This window comes from Choloepus didactylus, chromosome 14 (assembly GCF_015220235.1).
Source record: "Choloepus didactylus isolate mChoDid1 chromosome 14, mChoDid1.pri, whole genome shotgun sequence".
Classification (NCBI taxonomy): Eukaryota; Metazoa; Chordata; class Mammalia; order Pilosa; family Megalonychidae; genus Choloepus; species Choloepus didactylus.
The window spans coordinates 60,415,999-60,436,602 of record NC_051320.1 but is presented as its reverse complement, the minus strand read 5'-3'; the positions used below and the strand labels follow the sequence as shown (position 1 = coordinate 60,436,602).

General features: G+C 33.7%; 1 protein-coding gene and 1 pseudogene across 2 annotated transcripts in view; one reads left to right on the top strand and one right to left on the bottom strand.

The window, feature by feature from the left end:
* Positions 1-14,580, top strand: part of LRP12 (LDL receptor related protein 12) — an 87,029-nt gene extending 72,449 nt beyond the window's left edge. For both annotated transcript variants that reach the window (XM_037802892.1, XM_037802893.1), the window contains 4 exons: positions 2,314-2,516; positions 4,011-5,115; positions 6,609-6,741; positions 9,510-14,580. In XM_037802892.1, coding sequence (XP_037658820.1) covers positions 2,314-2,516; positions 4,011-5,115; positions 6,609-6,741; positions 9,510-10,373 — 2,305 coding nt within the window. In that variant the 3' untranslated portion in view covers positions 10,374-14,580. The remainder of the gene's footprint in view (positions 1-2,313; positions 2,517-4,010; positions 5,116-6,608; positions 6,742-9,509) is intronic.
* Positions 14,581-16,424: 1,844 nt separating this feature from the next.
* Positions 16,425-17,137, bottom strand: LOC119508860 (annotated as a pseudogene).
* Positions 17,138-20,604: the final 3,467 nt, after the last annotated feature.

The window sequence follows — 20,604 nt, the reverse complement described above, 5'->3', positions numbered from 1 at the left end:
ACAGGGAACATACAGGGAGAGAGGGAAAAATAATCCCCATAATAATCCTGCAACCCACCCAGAATGCATGAAAAAATAACGCTGAGAAAAATAGCCAACAAAAGCTATTTGGAACACAAATTTACTCCACACAATCTGAATTTTATTGTGTTAAAGGTTCTTTCTTAACCTTTTTTTATACCATGAACACTGGTAGTAATCTGGTGAAATCTATGAACCCTTTCCCCCGAAAAATGTTTTTAAATTCATGAATTAAAACACATAGCAATACAAAAGGAACCAATTACATTGAAATATAGCTATCAGGTATTTTTAAATATTTGTAATATAGTAATATATGCTTATGTATTAACACATTAACAAGATCAAGTGATGGATCTAATAACTACTGTAATTTCAAAGTAAGTATGCGTGTAAATGGTATTTACAGGTATCTGTAACAATTGAAGTATAATATGGAAATATCTGTGATTTCTATTAGTGACAGAATGACAGGTACTTTAAATACTCATATGGTTTGTTTTTATTCATAATCAAAGGAAATGCAAAATTTCAATGAGAGGTTAGTGAAAGTAAAGTTGTAATGTTTTTTGTTTTTTTGTTTTTTTGTTTTTTTTTTTTTTTTTGAGAGAATAGAAACATGATAACCCTTACTTGGACTTTGTTTTCTTAAAAAAAGTGTTACAGTTTTCGGATTTAAACCTCTAAAAATAACTACTGAAGAAATAGAAATAACAACCTTGAGCATCTAGTAAAGGAAAAAAAATTAACTCTATTAATATAAAAGAAGACAGGAAAGGAGGAAAAATGAGAATTGTATTCCCCTCTACCCCAAATAAAAGAAAGTTTATTAAATAAAAAACACATGGATTAATTCATCTATCCTTTAAAACATTAACTGATTTGGTTTATTTGTTGATTGTTTTATATGATCCCACTCTACAGGGCTAATAAAAACACTTAAAACTAATGCAGACTTTGGATAATTGTTTGGTATCTGAACAATCTGAATAAAAATGAAAAAAAAAACTAATGCAGAAAGTCTAAAAAGGGGAATAAGGAAAAGATAAGCTTTGAAAGTATTGATCAAGAGAAAGCTGGTAAACCAAAATTAACATCAGAAATAATTGAATTTAAGGCATAGAATATAAGTAACAAATGGAATAATCCACCAGGAAGAAATAATAGTGGTAAACTTTGTGTACCTAATAACATATTCTAAAATATATGCAAAGCAAAAAGTGGGGAATTACCAAGCAAGTTAGACTAATCCACATTCATAGTGAGAAATTTTAGACACATCTTTAATCAGAATTTAATAGGTTAAAGAGACAAAAAATAAGTAAAGATATGGAAGAATTTGACAAAATTAACAAGCTTGATCCAGCAGAAGTACTGTTTATGTATGTGTGTTTTCAACAGAGTACACGCTTTCCAAAGACTTTTGGAACATTTATAAAAATTTGATTATACGTTAAATCACAAAGGAATTCTGACATGCATTTCAAGGACCCTACATCATTCAGACTGTGTTCTCTGACCACAATACCATTAAACTAAAAACCAAAAATAAAAAGCTGGGGAAAAAATAACAAACCTCGTATGCTTGGAAACGTATTCCTAAATAACTCCTGCATTAAAGAGGAAATCATTTTTAAATCAATGCATTTAAAGCCATATATTTTTCTCTAAATACTCTTTCTGTGTGTTCCAACAGCTTTTGATATGTAATACTTACACTGTGGTTATTATGGAGATACACATATAAGGATACTTCAAAGCATTGTTCATAATGGTGAAAAACCAGAAACAATCAAATTACCAGCTTTTTTCTTACAGTTTAACTGTGCTCAGATTTGTGTTATTTGCTCTCCTGAAAATATAAGCTTATAAACTTTACATTAAGCAGGTAGATGAACTAATCTAGTCTACAGATGGTGTTTCTGGTTCAAACATAGAACAATTTAGGATATTCTGAATTAATTGTAGTCTTTCCTAAACACACACCAAAAAAGAACAAAAAAGATGCCTACCATCACCATTTTTTTTTTTTTTTTTTTAGCATTATTTTGGAGTCTGGTATTATTATGAAAAAGAAGTATTGTTCCAGAGTCTGGGAAAGATTATATATATATATATTAGAAACAAAGAAGCAGTATTATTATTTGCTAATGATATGGTTGTATGCATGGAAAACCCAGAAGAAACAACGAATGTATGGAAACTTGTAATACTGTCTTCAGTTACATTATATTATGGAATTTTTTTCCCAAAATGACCTTTTTTAGTAGCTTTCTGACTTTTTGTTGGTAGTTTTCAGGATTTTGATATTCAGGGGTCCAGAAGATGCAGTTTGGACTGGCTGACTATAGAAACATACAAGAATATTGAAAGTTACAGAGCTTGTGGCTCCACAATTCCACCACCATACATCTCCTCACAAGACCACGTCTGGATCAGGTTCCATTCGGATGGCAGCATCTCCAGAAAGGGTTTCAGGCTGGCATATTTTTCAGGTGTGTTTTTAAATAAGAAGAAAAGATATTGAGCAGAAGTCTGTAGTATTACTGCTCAATCACTTTGGGTTAGTCTTCTAAATAATTAGGTCCTTGAGGGACCTGAGATTGACGATAAAACCTTAAATATGGGTCTCAAGGGGTGTTTTGTATAATCCTAATTAAATAATTAATTTTATAAATGGAGGTCAGTTGTCTTTTTAAACATCTTAAATATGTTTATTTTTAAAATAATCATTTCTCTCTCAAGTGCTTGCCCATATCCTGAAAGTGATTTCAGAATATATTTTTGTGTGAATGATCGTTGTTTTTAAACCTTGAAAGAAAAGCCATGTCCAATTTCATCTTCATAGCTTATTATCTTAGAAGAATAAAAATCTTCTTTGACTATTCTTAAACTATTCAAAATGAGTGACCAGATCATACAAGTGTGACTAATTCAGAGCACTAGAGTTATATATGTTTTTTACTGAAAATTATTTTATATCTGGTGTTCTCCTTCAGCAAACATTAGCTGCTTTTTAATCTTTTTTTCTTAAGAACATAGTCTTTGTAATATTTATTTAGCTTCTGAAGCACATTTTCTGTCACGTTCTTACCTATAAATCGATTGTGGAGAAGTATTAGCCCAATATTGTCAAATCAAACAGACCCATTGTTTTCTATCTCTACCGTATTATTGTTATGTTTTTAGGATGGTATACCAAGAGAATTAGAATTCTATAAGAACATCAATTTTTTTCTCTCCTCTTCTCCCTTTTATTTTGAAGAAAAAACTTGTACTTTTAGCTCAGATTCATGTGATATTTTGCAGTTATGTTAAAACAGTAGAAACTATAAACTGCAAATATTGTGTTATAATTATATGATGCATTATAAAACAGTATAAAGTTCATCTTAAGATAACCTTAGCAAAAGTTTGAGTTTAAATAATGGGCTTGCAAAATATACTGTAATGTACACAGGAAAATACTGCGTGTATGTATAGAGAGATAGAAAAAGACTGGAGAAAATATGGAAAAATGGTTTCATAAAGTGATTATTGTGAATGGATTTTTCCTCATTTAAAAATTTCCAAAATTGTTTTAATGATGTTTATACAATAAGTTATTTTAAATCTTAGGCAATATATGCCATTGGCTCATGAATCTTAGATCATTTTATTACATGTCCTATAGTAAAATAGCTCTCCGCTAAAACAGAATTGGTCATTTTTCTGTTTAGATCAAAATACAAAGATCTCCATGGAACAAATAAGTGTTTAATTAATTGAATTGTTGAGTAATTGTTTAATTAATTGAATTGTTGAGTAATTGGTGTAGCAGTACTAATTTGACATCAGAACTTAATCTGTTTTTAAAACAATTTTTAAACCCCTATCACTTGGGATTAAATTGGTTTTATGAAATTATCACTTGTATTTATGTATCTTTTAAAGAATATGTTTTTTCTCCTTCCTTCTTCCTCCCTCCTCCCTATGTGCCTCCTCCCCAGGGAAGTCTGAAGAACCAAACTGTGCTTGTGATCAGTTTCGTTGTGGTAATGGAAAGTGTATACCAGAAGCCTGGAAATGTAATAACATGGACGAATGTGGAGATAGCTCCGATGAAGAGATCTGTGCCAAAGAAGCAAATCCTGTGACAGCTGCTTCTTTTCAACCCTGTGCTTACAACCAGTTCCAGTGTCTATCTCGGTTTTCCAAAGTTTACACTTGCCTCCCTGAATCTTTAAAATGTGATGGAAACATTGACTGCCTCGACCTAGGAGATGAAATAGACTGTGATGTGCCAACTTGTGGGCAGTGGTTAAAATATTTTTATGGTACTTTTAATTCTCCCAATTACCCAGACTTTTATCCTCCTGGAAGCAATTGCACCTGGTTAATAGACACTGGTGATCATCGTAAAGTTATTTTACGCTTCACTGACTTTAAACTTGATGGTACTGGTTATGGTGATTATGTCAAAATATATGATGGATTAGAGGAGAATCCACACAAGCTTTTACGTGTGTTAACTGCTTTTGATTCTCATGCACCTCTTACAGTTGTTTCTTCTTCTGGACAGATAAGGGTACATTTTTGTGCTGATAAAGTGAATGCTGCAAGGGGATTTAATGCTACCTACCAGGTAGATGGCTTCTGTTTGCCATGGGAAATACCCTGTGGAGGTAACTGGGGTTGTTACACTGAGCAACAGCGTTGCGACGGCTATTGGCATTGCCCAAATGGAAGGGATGAAATCAATTGCACCATGTGCCAAAAGGAAGAATTTCCTTGTTCTCGAAATGGTGTTTGTTATCCTCGTTCTGATCGCTGCAACTACCAGAATCATTGCCCAAATGGCTCAGATGAAAAAAACTGCTTTTTCTGCCAGCCAGGAAACTTCCATTGTAAAAATAATCGTTGTGTATTTGAAAGCTGGGTGTGTGATTCTCAAGATGACTGTGGCGATGGCAGCGATGAGGAGAATTGCCCCGTAATTGTGCCTACCAGAGTCATAACTGCAGCTGTCATAGGGAGCCTTATCTGTGGCCTGCTGCTTGTCATTGCGTTGGGATGCACTTGTAAACTTTATTCTCTGCGGATGTTTGAACGAAGGTCAGTATCAGCACAGAACTACAATGGTTATGTTCTGTACAGGACAAACATGGCCACAATATTTGCAAGTACTTTAGTGTGATTAGCAATCTATGTATGTTCTATATTAGTTTAGAAATGGATAAATATTGTTTATGATTTACAAAATTAGTGCAAAAAGCCCAACTCTCCAAAGGACACATTACAACTAAATACAGAGTTATGAGGTGAGAAAAACCAATCTGTATTTACCACTTCCTGTTTTCAGGTAATCTGTTTTAAAGGAATTTTGCCAGCTTCAGCTCTCAATTGTAGTTTTTAACCTGTGTTTTTATAAATATTAATTCAATAATCACAGATATTTGAAAATGTACTATGTTCAAAACACAGTGCAAGATTAATATGGTATAATCTCACAAGGATTTTACCATTAGGAGAAGGAGTTGGTGGGTGGGATGAGGTAAAAATAACAGACAAAAATAGAAGTACTGTAAGAGCTATAAAACAAAGTTCTGTAAACGACAAAAGAGAGGGATATGGAAAGGCTTAATTGAAAAGGTGCCATTTGAAATGTACCTTGAAAATTTATGGAATGTAAGTAAGAAAAAGGTATTGTGGTTGGAAAAAATAGCCGGGGCAACTATATAGAAATAGGAATGCCCAACATTACTCGGTGAGTCAGCATACATAGTTCAGTTTGTCTGAGCCTAAGATATACATGGAGAGCTAATAGGTGATAAGATGGAACACAAGGCTGTTGTCATGTTATGGAACCATGAGAGCCATGCTTAGAGTTCTCCGTTCGATAAGAAGTGGTTAACTATTAAAGGGTGTTTTGAGAAATGGCGTTCTGCTGTCAGGGCTGACCCTCATTGTGGTGCAGGGTGGATTGGACCTGGGAGAAGAAGCCCTTGGAGGCTACTAGAGAGACAATGACCTTCAGCCCCAGAAGAGCTACAAGTAATAAATTTAACAAAGAACTTTACTTACCAGGCATTTAAAATATAGATGCACACAAATGTGACAGTATTAGAATAATCAGTGCTGCATCTCTTCTTTGGGCAAATATAAATGACCAAGAAAACCTTTTACCACATTGCACATAAGAGCACAATGAAGAGTCAAAGGTCTTGGGCTCCAGAACCAGCTGTTCCTTATCTGAAAATTGAGTGTGTTGGGTTGGATGGATAAAGTGTCTTCTAAGAGCTTTTAAATACTGTCACCTGAAATCTGGTGCCCCTTTGACCTTAGGGGTTTAAAGATCTAATATCTTTATTTCTCCCTTTATTTTTTACAGGGATTTCCAATTTATTGAAACTTAGTGATCCAGGCCCCATGAGGACAGATTGCTTCATCTTTGTATTCCCAGTGTAGGGATAATACAGATATTGAGTACATGTTGTTTGAATAAGCTTTTAAAATGACCGAATATACTAAGATGCAGATCATTTTAATTATTAATTTTTAAAATGTTGCCTTTTTAAACTTTTCATCAAATCCTTTTCTACTCAAAGGTCATTTGAAACTCAGTTGTCAAGAGTGGAAGCAGAATTGTTAAGAAGAGAAGCTCCTCCCTCTTATGGACAATTGATTGCTCAGGGTTTAATTCCACCAGTTGAAGATTTTCCTGTCTGTTCACCTAATCAGGTATATGGCAATTTATGATGTCTGTCATTACCTGTTAAAATGAAATTTTTACCTATATATTGGTAAAGCAAGGACCCTTATGACAGAATTTCTATAATCAATTAAGTATTAAATCTGCAGAAGACCTGAAATTATACTTTTTCACTGTATTTTTTAAAATACTGCAAAATACAGAAATGCATCTTTCGTTCTTTACTATTTCTGCGTTGATTCTTAAGCACTTTACTGTTCAGGATAAAATTCATAAGTAAAGTTTGGTACATTACTTTCAACTTGAACTGAACATTTGGAAGAAGGTTTAAGATTGAATATTAATGTTTCTGAATTTTTAAAGTTTCTTAGCAATTGTTTTTTAAAAAAAATCTTTTTCAGTGCCTGTAATGTGCCCCGGTTCATTAGAGGCATAAGAATTTCTAGTTAAAATGTAAATTCACCCAGAAACATTTATAGATATTATTTCTCATATTAGAGTTAAGAAAAATTGATAAACATTATTTTGCTAGTGATTTTAATTCTGTTCAAAATTGAAGATCATTTTCTTTTTGGTAAATGAAATTTCTGATTACAGTTTGCCATCTTATTTGAGTTTCTTAGAAATTCTTTGGTGAGAATTTGTGCTTTTAAAATATTTCTCTGGCTGTAATTTGCTAAGTAAATAATTAAAAAGTTCCACTGGTTGGGTTTTTGTGTACAAAATGGGAAAAACCTAAATTGTAATTTCTTTATATTGTTGGCCCTGCCATGGGGATTTCTTTTTAGGTAGGAATTCAGACCATGGTTAATTGCACTCCATTCCATCTGTCCACTCTGTCTACCATCCACTAACCCCTAAGCCGTGAGGCAACCCCATTCTCTAGGGTTATTTACTCTTGTAAGAGAATTCTTTCAACAAAGTTTTAAAGTAAAATAAGTTTATAATAGTAAATTAGATTTTATTCAGATAATGGATTAAACTTTCAAGTTTGAAGTTTTTAGTATCAAATTTCTACATCAATGTAAAAATATAATATTCTGATATACCATCTTACTCAAAATAGGAATGCTTTTTGCTTCATACACTGAAGAAGCTTATAAAAGTATTTCTAAAACATTCATGAGATCTTATAGATTCTAATGTTAAATTGGCAATCTTTTAATTAGGCAGACTTTGAACTAAATAGAGAACTTCATCTTGCTATGAGAGTATCATGTTAAAGTCAGCATTCAGGTGTGCTGAAGGCATTGGTGATAGTGATGGCTTCATAACATCCAAGGATATCTGAAGGTCCTTTAGTTCATTGCTGGATAGAACAACATAGTGCTCTCGCACACAGCCTTAGAACTTGAATGCTGAATGTTGAGGGCGAAACCTATGGAAAAGTTCACTAGGGATTTGAACCACTTACAAATATATATGTATTATTAAGTACTACTTAATTGGTGAATAATCTTACTCATTTGTATAGCAAATCCATGTGTGCTGATACCTAAATTTCTTATTGACAATTTGTGCTTTATTAAGGCTAGATTATGAAATATTCCTGATGTAGTTTCTTAGCTTCCCATGAATTATATTCTGGGGATTATGTTCAAAAGGCCTACACGGGAATCACAAATAAATGCTATAGGCATCATGAAGAGGCATGAAGAACATGCTATCACATCTTCCTTATTCCCTTCCCTTCTTTTTTTTCTGTAAGGGAAAGGCATTAGTATTGATAGGGGGAGACTGGATCGTCTTTTGGAATGGATAATATCAATTCAGTATTGTTTCCTGGAAAGACTGTATTTTAAATGCTGAATGTCAGATTGATAAAAACAAAATACTGTTTGAATCGAATACTGTTCAAACACTGTTAACACTAGTTAAATAACCACAAGATGGCGCTTGAAGATTGTTTTATATAAGTGCTGTAGGTTATGATAATTGTAACCCCAAAATTCATTTCATCAGGAATAGAGAATAAGCTTTTCTTTCAGTTGGGTAAGGTAGTTATCCCCGAATATACTAATTAAAGATCACCAATTTTCAAAGATAATTTATGCTTAACACTAACTCTAGAAAATAAAACATAATCTTTAAGATTGAGAAGGAATCCATATGTCTCCAATACCACTGTGTAGTGCTAAAAACAAATTCATTTCTTTAATATTTTTGCTTTTCTGTGTTGCTTTTTTCCTGTGCCAATTTACAAATATATTAATTCCTTTATTTGTGACAATATAAATAAATCCTCAGTATACATGCATTCAACAAATCCTTGAGAACAAATCTATGAAATAATTTTCATATGTTTTAGGAATAGTTTCAGAAATAGTTTCAACCTTATAAATCAAGTCTAATTTATTCTGTGTTTAAAAAAAAACATAGAATAAAGGACTTGGTTTTCACTTCGTTTAGAGAATTATGCTGGAGATCCTTTTACTTTTGTAGCTGTAGAAGTATCAATCATTTTATTTTCCAGCTTTGATATTCTTTAGACTTGGCTTACTAGAGAAAAAGGGTTCTAAGTGTGGTTATAAAACAACATAGCTGTTATAATTGACATTAAATTTTATTTTAAAGTTACATATATAAAATGAAGTGTCAAGAAAATGTTAAACACAGTGATTCAGGTTATAAATTAGTTTCTATAGTGGGATGAACCTTTATAGATGAGGGAATTTAATTTGTCCTCCCTTGACCCTAACAATGAGTAATAAAACTTTTGTCACAACACGTTCTTAATAGAAGGATGTTTTCCATCTTAATACCTTTAGCCATCTTATGATCTTTTCTTATTTCGTAGGCTTCAGTTTTGGAAAATCTGAGGCTAGCTGTACGATCTCAGCTTGGATTTACTTCAATCAGGCTTCCTATGGCAGGCAGATCCAGCAACATTTGGAATCGTATTTTTAATTTTGCAAGATCACGTCATTCAGGCTCATTGGCTTTGGTCTCAGCAGATGGAGATGAGGTTGTCCCTAATCAGAATACCAGCAGAGAACCTGAAAGAAATGCTCACAGAACTGTGTTTTCCATGGAGTCTGACGACACAGACACAGAAAATGAGAGAAGAGATCCAGCAGGAGCCTCTGGTGGAGTTGCAGCTCCTTTGCCCCAAAAAGTCCCTCCCACAACAGCAGTAGAAGCAACAGTAGGAGCATGTGGAAGTTCCTCAACTCAGAATACCCGAGGTGGAAGTACAGATAATGGGAGGGAGGTGACAAGTGCAGAACCTCCAGCTGTGAGTCCAGCGCGGCACCAGCTCACAAGTGCACTAAGTCGTATGACTCAGGGGCTACGCTGGGTACGATTTACTTTAGGGCGATCAAGCTCTGTAAATCAGAATCAAAGTCCTTTGAGACAACTTGATAATGGGGTAAATGGAAGAGAAGAAGACGATGATGTTGAAATGCTAATTCCAGTTTCTGATGCAACTTCAGACTTTGATGGGAGTGACTGTTCCAGACCTCTTCTTGATCTTGCCTCAGATCAAGGACAAGGGTTTAGACAACCGTATAGTACAACAAACCCTGGAGTAAGGTCCTGTAATCGAGATGGCCCCTGTGAGCGCTGTGGTATTGTCCACACTGCCCAGATACCGGACACTTGCTTAGACGCAACACTGAAAAATGAAACAAGTGATGATGAGGCTTTGTTACTTTGTTAGGTACGACTCAAATAAGAGAGATTGTATACAAGTTGGAGCAATATCTATTCATTGTTTTGTAACTTTACAATTAAAACTAGTTTTAGTTTAAAAAAAAAAAAACGATGCAGGGTGATTTCTTATTCTGTGGCAGCCTGCATGATTAAATTAAATATTTCTTGTAACTCTGAACTTGCAGAGTTTACTATTTTAGCAGCTACAAATGCATTATGTAATCATATTGTTTGTTCAGTAATGTTCTTCCATTTGTTTGTAATTGTTTTTATCCTGGTACTGTAGTTCACAGTAGAAATATGGCTGCTGAAACTCATTTAACTGTCAGTTTATCCCATGTTTTAGGTTTATTTGTACAAATAATATCTTACTTTAATTGATCTCTTTATGCTTTTGCCAACACATCTTGTAACTTAATATACTAGATGTTAAGGTTGTTAATATATAAAAAAATCCTTATATTTGCCTGTGTTTTTATTTGTATAAAATTTGTCTAAATAATACTGGATTTCCTCATAATATGATCATGTCAAAGGGAGAAAAATAATTTCTCTAAATGTTTTTCTCTTATGTTTAACATGCAGTGATGTGAAGTTTAGATAGAGTTAGATAAATTAATGGCAAAAATGAAACTTTTATAGATTTTCTAATATTGACTTTAATACTCTAATGTAGTACAAACCAAATGGTAAAATCCTGTCATTTCTTTTTTTCCTGTCTATTAAGTGGGATTAAGTGGATGAAAATATTCTATGCATTAAATCTTGAACTTTATAAAACATGTACAAAAACTGTACAAGATAAGTTCCACCTGGTAACGTCTTCCCCTGATATAGGGTAATGCTTATATTGGACCCTAGGGATTTGCACTACAGTCTCGTCAAGGTTTCAGATGAGTTTAGTGCATAAGCACTATCACTTTAAATACTATTATTTGCTACCACAATGACTATATTTTTCCATAGCTTTTTTTTTTTTCTTTTGGCAAGGGGGTGCATTTGTATTACAACTTGAAATTGCTTTGCTGGTTTCATATTTATTTGTTGTATTTAAAGACTGCATTATTTTAAGAAGTGATTTTTTTTCAATGTATTTTATTCATTGGGGGGATCATACTACCTGTTGGAGAAGAGCAAATTAAGAAATCATTCAGATCAACCCCCCCCCCTTTTTTAAGTAGAGTGAATTGCATATTTTTTAATTGTCAATTCCTATTTATTCTTTAGCTGTCTGTTTTAGTAGCTTAATGATTATGAAGAGTGTACTTGTGTGATTATTGCTATTTATTAAATTTTAAATACTTTGCTGAATGTTATTTTAAAGCATGTTTGAGGTCTTGTGTATTTGTTATGCTGTCAGGAAGAACTGACTAAAATGTTTAGTATGTATCAAAAATTAAAATGACTTTTTTTGTATTGCCTTGAGGTACTTTTTAAATCCAAGTTGCTCTTTGTTTTTGTTGAATTTTGGTGCATATACAAATTCAATCCATAAAATGTCATATATCTAGAAGAAAAATTAAAGGGGGGGAAGGATATTTTTCCTTAATTATCTTATGTAAAGCAGTAGCTTATACCAGTACTCAAACCTAAGAATCTCTGAGGACCTGAGTATTATTTTGCCTTTGAGAAAAGTCTCTTAATTGATGTATCTTTTAAGATTCAGTAGCTCAATTAGTTTTCTTTTTTATTGTTTAAGATACATTTCAGACCCCTGTAGAATATTCTACTGGCAGAATTCAGGCTACCAAATTAATCTTTTAGAGCCTACTAATAATGTACTATCCTGTATAGAGTTGTTTGTTTTGTTTTTTTTTGCGTGTGCTTTAAGTTATTTTTTTTTAATTACGTCTCATATCCTCCTGGTTAAAAGTAAGAGTCTGTCTCCTAGCCCTGCCTGTCATCTTTCTAATTTCCCTTCAAGGAGACAAAAACCAATACCAGATTCTTGCATATCCCTGCAGAGATACCATATACATACATTAATGTATTCATATCTATAAATGCCGTATATGGCAGTGAAAATTGTAGCATACTACACATACTTTTCTGCACTTTTTTTAAAGAGAAAAGTGGCATCTAATTAGACTTTAAATATTAAAAGTAAAGGGTATTTCTGTTATTTGAGTTTCACATTTAAATAATTGGTTATCCTGATTTTAGGGCTCTACCTTCCTTTTTCCCAGGTGGCCACCTAGTTATCCCAAAGCTATTTATTAAATAACCCATCCTTTCCCTGCTAATTTGAAACGGCACTTCTATCAGATAGTAAATTCCTCTATTATTTAGTATGTTTCTAGTTCTGTTCTCGTCAACTGATCTGCCTTTTTTTTAAAATTAGTTCTACACTATTTTAATAAATGTAGCTTTAAACTGTTTCAAATATTCTTGCTTATTTTCCCATTTGAACGTTATAATCAACTTGTTGAGTTTCACAATACCCATTTTTTTTGACAGCTAAAAATAGATAATTAGGAAACTTATCCCATCAAAGCTTTTTATCTAAATCATAATGCCCTTCATTTGTTCACCTTTTGTTGTTGTTTCCTTCAGAAGTGTTTTAAATTTTACTTCAGGGAGATATATATTTTGTAAAAGTTTTTTCTTAGGAATTTCATCTTTTTCATGACCATTATTAATGAAGTCCTTGTATTTTATAATTTAACCTGATTTTAGTATATATTAAGGCTGTTAATTTATTTATGTTAACTTTGTACTGAACCACCTGAATCCATGTTCTTATCATGTGAAATAGTATTTCAGTTACTGGCTTTGGATTTTCTAACCACACAATCATGTTTACTGTAGACAATGATAATATAACTTGTTCCAATTTGCATTCATCTTTTTATGTTATTTAATTGCATTGTCTAGTTCTAGAATAATGTTAAATAACGGTGATATTGAACGGGGTTCAGATAGATACATTCATTCATGTTAAGGAAATATCCATTGATCCCTATTTTTCTAAACATTTTTCATCAAAAATGCATGTTGAATTTTATTACATGCCTTTCCAACATCTATGGAGATGATCATATGGTTTTTCTCCTTATATATTTTAATATGAATTATATTAATATATTTTGTAATTTTGAACCATCTTTGCATTCCTGAAATAAACTCTACTTGGTCATGGTGTATTATTCTTTTAATTTGTTGTTAGATTGTGTTTCATATTTTATTCAGGATATTTGCATTTCTGTTCATCAGTGAGAAAAGGCTGTAGTTTTATTTTTTTGTGCTATCTTTGAGGAGTTTTGTTACCAGTTTTAAGCTGGTGACCTAAAAAAGAATCTGGAAACTTCCCTCCTTTTTCTCTGCTCAGGAACGGTTTAAATAGCATTGGAATTAATCTGTTCCTTAAAATTTCATTGAAATTATTTGGGCCTGATGGATGCAGGTAGCTCTTTGGCAACTCTGTTCATGTCTTCTGTGGTAACTGGGCCATGTAGATTTGTGTCTTACCTAAGACCAAAAATCATACATTTTCTCCAAGTTTTCTGTTCACTTGGAATTGAGGAGTTATCTCTTCTGCTTCTATATATATATGGCACGTTCCCTCTTGCTATGACTTATGTTATTTATGTATTACACTTGCTTCCTTATTTTCTCAAGATAAATAACAGTTGAGCCATTTTTTTTTAATTGTGTGTGTTTCCTCCCAAGTACTACACTTTGAGTGTCTATTCTATAATTTTTCTGCTTTCTAGTTGATTAGTAACCACTTTAATGAATTCCCTCTTTTTGGCTTTCCTTAAGTTTAGGTTGTTCTTTAACTCTGAGTGGAGCACTTGATTCATTTATTTTTATTGTTAATTATTGATATCAGATTTAAGGTACAGACTTAATTCTGAGCACTGCTTCAGCTGTCGTTACAACTATTTTCTAGATGTGCTGCCATTTCAGTTTTGATTTCCTCTTTGACCCAAGTGAGCAATTTATAAAAGAAGATTTTGTTTCCTTTTTTCTTTTCTTTGCATTTTAACTTTTTAGATATGGGAAATTTGGTGTGGGTGGTAGTTTTCTAATTCTCATTAGTTTTTGTTTTAATGAATCAAGGTCAGAGGTGTTAAGTGTAAGAAATCTACTTTGGAGAGTTACTGTCCTCAATTTTTTTTTTGCTTGAATTCTGTAAACTTTTATTTTTGTCATTGGTGAAGGAGAGGTAATGGTACCTATGTCACTGCATTGTTGTGAGATTAAATCATAAAGTGCCAAATACAGAATCAAAATGATCACTCAAATGGTGGCTGGTATTGGAATTATTTAGAACAATTTTGAGGTTCTTAATACATATTACCAAAATTACATTTGGAACATAACACCCATCAACAGTTATGAGATTCAAATTCATTTGAAGTGGGTGAGCAGGAAATGGAATTGGAGCATGACTAGCCAGCATTAAAACATTGGGGGGCCTTGGTTGTTCAAGAATTTATCATCTTAGGACCTGCAATGAGATTCAGTACAGACAACTCACGACAGAAAAATTTTACTAATCAACTGACCCTCAAGCAAATAGTCCCTCATTAAAACATCCCTTAACACTAGCATCTATAAACATCCTTATCAGATTCTCTGATTTCAGATATGGTTCCAAAAATATAATGCAAGTTGATTGCAAAGTGAAATGGCAAATCTTATTTATATTATGTGCTAAAGTAGAACTGCTTTTACCAAGAGCAAAACCGTTGTCAAATGAGGATCTGACAGATTTGGATCTGACAAGTAACAGAATCTTCAAGAACGATTTCAGGAGAGGTGTTTCAGAAAATAATCTGAGTATCAACTAGAAGAGAGGCCCTTAAGGAATTTAATGAGGTTTTCTAATACTTCAGCAAAAATTTTAAAAGTCCCCCTTCATGATTATGTTGTAACTCAAAGATAATGAATGTGGAATGTTATCACATCTTTGGAGGGTGTTTTACACATACACATGTACACCCCCACTAAATATACATACACACTTTTGATTCTTTAAGAATTTAAAATATAATCTAAAACTTGTTTTTGTCTGTTTTGTTCCTTAAGGTAATATCTCAAGACTTGTTGTGGACCACTGTGGGTTCCACAGAACTCCTTCCCTGCTTGCTGTGCGTCCATCCTTTTCATTCTCACCAAAGAAAGCACTTCAGAATTTAGGAGTGGGAAGGATATTATCGAATAGTTCTAGTTTATATTCAAGGTAATCAACTTAAAACTTTAAAACTTTTAACTATTACTCATAGTCAGTCCTTACAATATACTTTATAACAACAGGTTTTTTTTTTTTTTTTTTAAAACAACAATAGTTTTGAGAGTAGACAAGTCACTCAAATATGGAGAGAAAGTATAAGTTGTCTTTATATTTTTATTTATTTTTCTAATGTGTACTTTTTGTTTTCTAATATACATATTAGCACAGGAGTACATACATATGATTTATCCAACTTCACATAGGGGCTGTGTACATGATTTATTTTTCAGTAGGATGCAAAATCAAATATTTGGAAGGCCTGTGGTTGAAGAGGGTTGAACTGGGGTTGGTTCCCAATCTTAGCAAACTAGGAAGTGAATCCTTTCTCTTTTCATTCTACTGAAGACTCATGAAGTAAAAAAGCTAGTCTGCCGGGTTGCTCTGTTTATTTCAGTTGAAATCAAGTCCTGGCACTTGCTTCTGACTCCATTTCATACCTGCAAGTTAGGCCGTTATGGGGCTGGCTTCCAAGCATCTTGCTAACCTACAAAGGCAATATAAAGGTGACTATTCTACTTAGTATAACATTATATCCTTTAGTAAACTGAGGTCATCCAACCAGTGAGAACTGATTAAATTGTTCTGTCTCAGCCCCAGGAAGCAACTGAACACTAACTAAACATTAGCTTAGAAGTTTGGAAAGAGTTATAACAGATAAGTGAAATCAGTAGTTAAGATTTTTATCAAGTTTAAGTTCAAAAACTCCAACAATGATTACAATTGGTATTTGTTTAAAGTAAAATATAGTTCTTAAATTGTACACTTTAGATTTTAACAACTCCATAAAAATACTTTGGGGAAGTTGCACCCACATTTCAATTACATAACTATTTCTTTGCCCGTTCTTCTCTCTTTTCTTTCCTGAATAACTTCTTTCATACATGGTTCAAGATAGAATTTATCATCCTCATATTTTGTCCACTGCTCTTTAGGCAAGATCTGCTGTCTCATGCTCAGGGCTAATGCTCTCTTAATGCAAAACACCCTGTCATTATAAAGGTTCTCAGGAAGCCTTCTTACAGCCTCTTCTACAGCTTCATTCTCAGCTATTGTATCGTCTCTCATTAACCCCAGTTTACTGAACCCTGCAGCATTGTAATATCATTTTCGAATACCATCCAGCCACTGGCCTGAGGCTGTAACAGCAGGGCAGCCTGCCATTTTGACCTTTTCTCAATTTTTAAATGTTCTAGGAGCACTTAAGAAACATGTAGACTTTTTCAGGATGCATTTTTAATAGATGTTAGATTTCTCTCATGTTATTTAGATCTTCTGTACAATACTTTGTCTTGTCTTAACAGTCTATCATTCAGACCTCCAATATTAGTGTGGGAGAGAACAAAAACAAAAAGAGCTGTATCAGAAAGTTTCTTTAGGTCCAGCAGCCCTTGTCTTAGCTCATGTCATATACTAGGACTGAGCAACATAAGCACAGAACAAAGGTGGGTCTTTCTAAAAGCTGTTGAGGTTTTAGTTACTACTACCACTATCACCATCATCCACTATTAGGCTGAAAATAAATGAGTAAGACATTAAGAGATAAAGGTAGAAGGAATATTTTCAATTCACTAGATACCTGTTGAGTTCCTGCTATGTCCCAGAGCTGTTCACGGTGGTTTACCCATTCAGGCTGCTTGTTCATTCCCTTACACCATTCCCCTGAACTCCAAAGGAAAAGTCAGCAACTTGATGGATGGGACCTGTTTTACTCAGGTCGATCTCTGTTTAAAAATTGATAGAAGCAGGCAGCAGAGAGAGAGAGAGTTATTTTCTCAGAAACATCTGAACTTTTGATCAGGGATAGCATACAAATTCTAAAATACATGTGGATGATATTGATATGAATCAGAAGAGAGCTGATTGCATTTTATTCTAAGGCACTCAGCAGTCAAGGTGGTATAAAGAGGTAAATAAAATGCACAGGATTTTAGAGCCAGAAGGGATCTTTAAAAATGAAGAAGTAAATGACAGCTTATTAATCAAGAATTTACCCTACTTCAAAGAAACCTGTTTTTATTTATTATATACCCCTATATGTTATATATGCACACAAGTACATGGTGTACCATTATGTGATGTTACAGGATTTTTTCTTAAAAAGTCATTCCTGATATTTTGTGACACATACTTTCCCCTAAATGTGACTGTATATCCCATGTTTATGACATCAAAGACCATGTCCAAAAGCCCTTAACCACTAGCTGCTTTTTCAGTACAGGAAAGAATGCTCAAAGCAAATAACAAGAATATTTACCAATTGTTGAGTTCCTGCCATCTGCCAGGTCCTTTATATTTATCTTTGGAATCTTCAGAGTATTATTGAACTATTTACTCAAGGGCATACAGCCAGTAAGGGCAGGTTTAACCTTAATGTTGTCTGACTCAACAGTTGTCCTGTGAATGAGGTAGATGATGAAGTGAAGTAACACTATCAATTAGGAGAAATATCCAACTTCAAATTGATGTTGAAGACCTGGATTATGCAAACTTCACCATAAACTTGCTAAGCTTCAGTTTCCCCATCTTAAAATAAGGATAATAATAGCTATCTCATAAGATTATTGTGAGGAATAAATTAAGATAATATATGTAAAGGGCTTAGCACGTGTCCTGATTATCTATTGCTGCATAACAAACCACCCCCAAACCCTGTGCTTTAAACAACTGCAGTCATTCAGTTTGCTCACAGATCAATCATTCAGGCACAGCTCAGTGGAACTGGCTCATCCCAACTCCTCTCGGCATCAGCTGGGCTGGAAGATATACTCCCCAAAGCATACCTGCATAGCTGGCAGGTCAACACTGGCTGGGAGCTCAGTCAGGGCCACAAGCTAAGAGCCTCGGATCCTGTCTATATGGGCCTTTCCATGAGGCTTCTTGTGCTTCCTGACAGCGTGAAAGCTAGGATCCAAGACAGGGCTCTGAGACACTGGAACAGAAGTTGCAAGGCTGCTTAGGACCTACTCTCAGAAGTCCCAGAATGTCACTTCTGCCACACTGTATTGGTCAAACCAATCACTAAGCCAATCCAGATTCAATAGGAAGAGAAACAGACTCCACTCAGTAGTAGAAATAGCAGAGAATTTGTGACCATCTTTAATCTACTGCAGCACAGAACCAGATCTACAAGAAACACTAAATTGCGATTATTAATATTTTAGATATAAAAAGGTTTACAGTCCCACTAAGGAGTTCATTTGCTGAAAAGATATCAAATTAACACAGCTACTTAGTCAAGTACATGAATTGTGGGTATCTTATATCTTATACAAGAGCTAAAACAAAAATTTGCCTTAGCATATTACTTGATTCAGAAATCATAGCTCGATATAAATTTAAAGAAACATTTAGGCAGCTGGAAAATGTTAACATTTAGCAGCTGGTTTTCAACTACATTGAAAATAACTTCTGTTTCAACATAATATGTTTTTATCATAACCAACAAAATATTTTTAAATTTATGAGAGGCAATATAGTAGAGTGGGTAGGAATCCAGAGCCAGATTGCCTGGACTTAAATCCTGCTCTGCCCTTTTGTAGTGTGTGACCTTCAGCAAGTCACTCAATCATTCTGGGCTGCAGGTCTTCAACTGTAAATTGGGGATAATTTGTCCATGTCTTCGTCAACATAGAAATCCTTACTATGTGGCTGTAATAAAATCTTAAGTATAAAATAAAATCCCTTCATTACTCTCTTAGTGAAACTATAATACAGGAAAGAATTAATTTCAAAAATGTCTCTAAGCACAACCAATGTTAGGGATCCATACTCCAAGCATCTCTGAGCTAAGCCAGCCAGCGTCTGGGTCTATGCCAGCGTTTTAAAGGACTCCAGTGATTAAATCAAGACCCAGGCTGGATGGGTTGGGCCACACCTCCATGGAAATAATCTAATCAAAGGCGTTACCCATACTTGGGTGAGTCACATCTCCATGGAGACAACCTCATCCAAAGTTTCCAACCTAATCAACACTAGTACATATGCCCCCACAAGATTTCACTAAAGAACATGGCGTTTGGGGGGACATAAAACATCCAAACCAGCCCAGTATTCAAAGAGCCTTCTGAAAGAGCCGATTTCTTAATTACAGAACAATTTATGGCTGTATCGCAATGGAAAGCAGATTCAATAATCAAAGGTAAAATAGTATTTTGGTATAGATATTTACTTTTTATTTTATTATAAAGAAGCCAAAATGAAAAATTTCCGTAGAGCCCCAGAACAGAAAAGATGTGACTACTTTCTATGGACTTAGTAACATATGCTGAGCTAGTATAAATAACAGAAATGCAGGAACATTGTTTCTACTCAGAAATTATTATAAAAAGCAACATATAAACAATATTCAAAAACTGTTTTCTCAGTTTCACTATAAGCTTTACCTGAATATTTACATATGTTTCTTTCCCATCTGCTGAGCTCTGATTTCAACTTGAACATAGACATTTCTTATCTAATTTGGTTTTTACATTTAGTTTCCCAAAGTCTGACTTACCTAAAATTGTAAATTTTGTATTCACTATCATCCTTTTTGTGAATTTTCACATCATTCTGTTTCTATTAGTTTCCTTTGATTGGACTTTGCATTATTGCCAATTTTTTTACTGAGATTTCATCATATGGCTTAATTTCCATTTCTCTATCCTGTGAGTTGCCATTGGAATTGTTAGTCAAGTGCATAAAGAAATTGTAACCATTTTCCTGATTTTGAATGAAAGCAAGCATTCATTTATTGAGGACTTCCTGGGTGCCAACCATAGTCATAGATGCCTTTGTGCTTCATTTCTCATGCTCCGGACAAATCTGGCTGATGGGTATTCTTATCCTCTCAAGCACCAGCAAAAACATCAATAAGTGCCTTTTTAAATTGGGATTGGAAGCAGTAAAACACTTGGAACTTGAATTAATTCTTTCCTGTATTATAGTTTCACTAAGAGAATAATGGAGGGATTTTATTTTATGCTTAAGATTTTATTACAGCCACATAGTAAGGATTTCT